This window comes from Chionomys nivalis, chromosome 16 (genome assembly GCF_950005125.1).
Source record: "Chionomys nivalis chromosome 16, mChiNiv1.1, whole genome shotgun sequence".
Classification (NCBI taxonomy): domain Eukaryota; kingdom Metazoa; phylum Chordata; class Mammalia; order Rodentia; family Cricetidae; genus Chionomys; species Chionomys nivalis.
Window position 1 is genome coordinate 55,855,930 of NC_080101.1, and position 3,039 is coordinate 55,858,968.

The window sequence follows — 3,039 nt, forward strand, 5'->3', positions numbered from 1 at the left end:
TGCCCCTAACACAGGTGGGCTTCTCATCTCCTCTAGACAATGCTTGAACTCTTCCTTATAACTGTCTCTGTTTGCCACTAGGCTAGGAGTAAAATTTGGATCATTACAACCATATACTGCCTGAGCATGGCTAGCATAAGCAGTCATTTCACTGTATTTGATTAAGGGATACTGCTTCATGGAAGAGGAGAGGGACCAGTAAGGGAGAATGGAAATGGGAACAGAAAGGATCATGTTGAGGAAGAATAGAGAAAGAGAATACCAGGACAGACAACTGGAATCTGGGATGATCTAGGAGGCTAGAGCAATGAAGATTCCCGGGAATCTATGAGGCTAACCCAAGTTAAGACTCCTAACAATAAGGGATATGGAGCCTGAACTGGTCATCTCCTGTAACCAGGTAAGACGTCCAGGGGAAGGGCTGGAACACCAATCAAGTCACAAAAACTTCAAACTACAATTTGCCCTACCTATAAGATATGTTGGGGTAAAGGTGGTGCAGAAACTGTGGGAGTGATCAGCTAACAACTATTATAGCTGAAGACCCATACTCTGAGAGGGGAACACACCCTTCGCTGAAGACCAGAACCCAGAAGCAAAATACCCCAGAGACCTAAGCTAGAACCCAGATATGAACAAGAAAAAAAATGTCAATGTAATGATTCCTAATGATATTCTGTGACGCTCATAGACACTCATAGTGTGGTGCCTGGCCCAACTGTCACCAGCATAGCTTCACCTAGCATCTAAGGCAAAAAACAGATGCAGAGACCCCAACCAAACATTAGACTGGCTCTGGATCCTGCTGAAAAAAGGAAGGAAGGATTGTAGAAGCCAGATTGGTCAAGGAAACAACAAGAAAACCCACAAGCCCCACTAACCTGGGATCATAGGGGTTTACAGAGACTGAACTGACAACCAGGGAGCCTGCATGGGACTGACCTAGCCAGATGCATACATGTGATAGTTGTGTTACTTGGTCTTCCTGTAAGACTCTTATCAGTGAGAGCAAGGAATATCTTTATCTGTGTTGCCTGCTTTTAAGATCTATTCATTCCTTTTCCGGTCGGCGTGGTCCTCGAGCGGAGTGTCTTCCGCAGCCGGCCGTTCACCATGAGCGTCCCGGCCTTCATCGACATTAGCGAAGAAGACCAGGCAGCTGAACTTCGTGCTTATTTGAAATCAAAAGGAGCTGAGATCTCAGAAGAGAACTCAGAAGGTGGACTTCATGTAGATTTAGCTCAGATTATTGAAGCCTGTGATGTGTGTCTGAAGGAAGATGATAAAGATGTTGAAAGTGTGATGAACAGTGTGGTATCCCTCCTCTTGATCCTGGAACCAGACAAGCAAGAAGCATTGATTGAAAGTCTGTGTGAAAAGCTGGTCAAGTTTCGGGAAGGTGAACGCCCTTCTCTGAGACTGCAACTGCTCAGCAACCTTTTCCACGATATGGATAAGAACACTCCTGTAAGGTACACAGTGTACTGCAGCCTCATCAAGGTGGCAGCATCGTGTGGGGCCATCCAGTACATCCCAACTGAGCTGGATCAAGTGAGAAAGTGGATTTACGACTGGAAGCTCACCACTGAAAAGAAACACACCCTCTTAAGACTACTTTATGAGGCGCTCGTGGATTGTAAGAAAAGTGATGCTGCATCAAAGGTCATGGTGGAATTGCTTGGGAGTTATACAGAAGACAATGCTTCCCAGGCTCGAGTTGATGCCCACAGGTGTATTGTGCGGGCACTAAAGGATCCAAATGCCTTTCTTTTTGACCATCTTCTTACTCTAAAGCCAGTCAAATTTTTGGAAGGCGAGCTTATCCATGATTTATTAACCATTTTTGTGAGTGCTAAATTGGCATCGTATGTCAAATTCTATCAGAATAATAAAGACTTCATTGATTCACTTGGCCTGTTACATGAACAAAATATGGCGAAAATGAGACTCCTCACTTTCATGGGAATGGCAGTGGAAAACAAAGAGATTTCTTTTGATACAAAGCAGCAAGAGCTACAGATTGGAGCTGATGATGTTGAAGCATTTGTTATTGATGCTGTAAGAACTAAAATGGTCTACTGCAAAATTGATCAGACCCAGAGAAAAGTAGTTGTCAGTCACAGCACACATCGGACATTTGGAAAACAGCAATGGCAACAGCTGTATGACGCTCTTAATGCCTGGAAACAAAACTTGAACAAAGTGAAAAATAGCCTTTTGAGTCTTTCTGATACCTGAATTTGTATGCAAATGTTTTTTCTTTGAGGGGAAAAAATGTTTTAAGTCATAGTAAAATGCTTTCAATTAAAAAAAAAAAAAAAGATCTATTCATTCTACCAGATTGTCTCATCCAGCCTTAATAGAAGAGGAGGTGCCAAATATCATTGCAATTCGATATACCATGAAGGTTGAAATCCATGGGAGACCAGCATGTATCTAAAGAAAACAGTGGAGCCAGAAATACCACACTTGGGAATATACCCAAGAGATGCCCAATCATACTACAAAAGCATTTGTTCAACTATGTTTGTAGCAGCATTATTTGTAATAGCCAGAACCTGGAAACAACTTTGATACCCTTCAATGGAAGAATGGATAAAGAACGTGTGGCACATATACACATTAGAGTACTACTCAGAGGTAAAAAAGCAATGACATCTTGAATTTTGCATGCAAATGGATGGAAATAGAAAACACTATCCTGAGTGAGATAACCCAGACCCAAAAATACAAATATGGTATGTACTCACACATTAGTGGACTCTAGCCATAAGCAAAGGACATTGAGCCTATAATTCACAATCCTAGAGAAGCTAAATAATAAGGTGAACCCAAAGAAAAACATGTAGATCCTCCTGGAAATTGGAAGCAGACAAGATCTCCAGGCAAAAGTTGGGAGTATGGGGGTGGGGGTAGGTTGGGGGAAGGAGATAGGGGGAGAGAGAAGGGAGAAGGGGAGGATTGGGGAGAGCTTGGGGGAGTGGGATGGTTGAGATGGAGGAAGGGCAGATATGGGAGCAGGGTAGAAGATATCTTAAT

General features: G+C 42.9%; 1 protein-coding gene across 1 annotated transcript; it reads left to right on the forward strand.

Annotated features, from left to right (window-relative positions):
- Positions 1 to 1,063: 1,063 nt before the first annotated feature.
- LOC130888016 (eukaryotic translation initiation factor 3 subunit M-like) lies at positions 1,064 to 2,280 on the forward strand. The gene has a single exon (XM_057790815.1). It carries the CDS (start codon positions 1,114 to 1,116, stop codon positions 2,236 to 2,238), a length of 1,125 nt encoding a protein of 374 aa, XP_057646798.1. The 5' UTR covers positions 1,064 to 1,113; the 3' UTR covers positions 2,239 to 2,280.
- Positions 2,281 to 3,039: the final 759 nt, after the last annotated feature.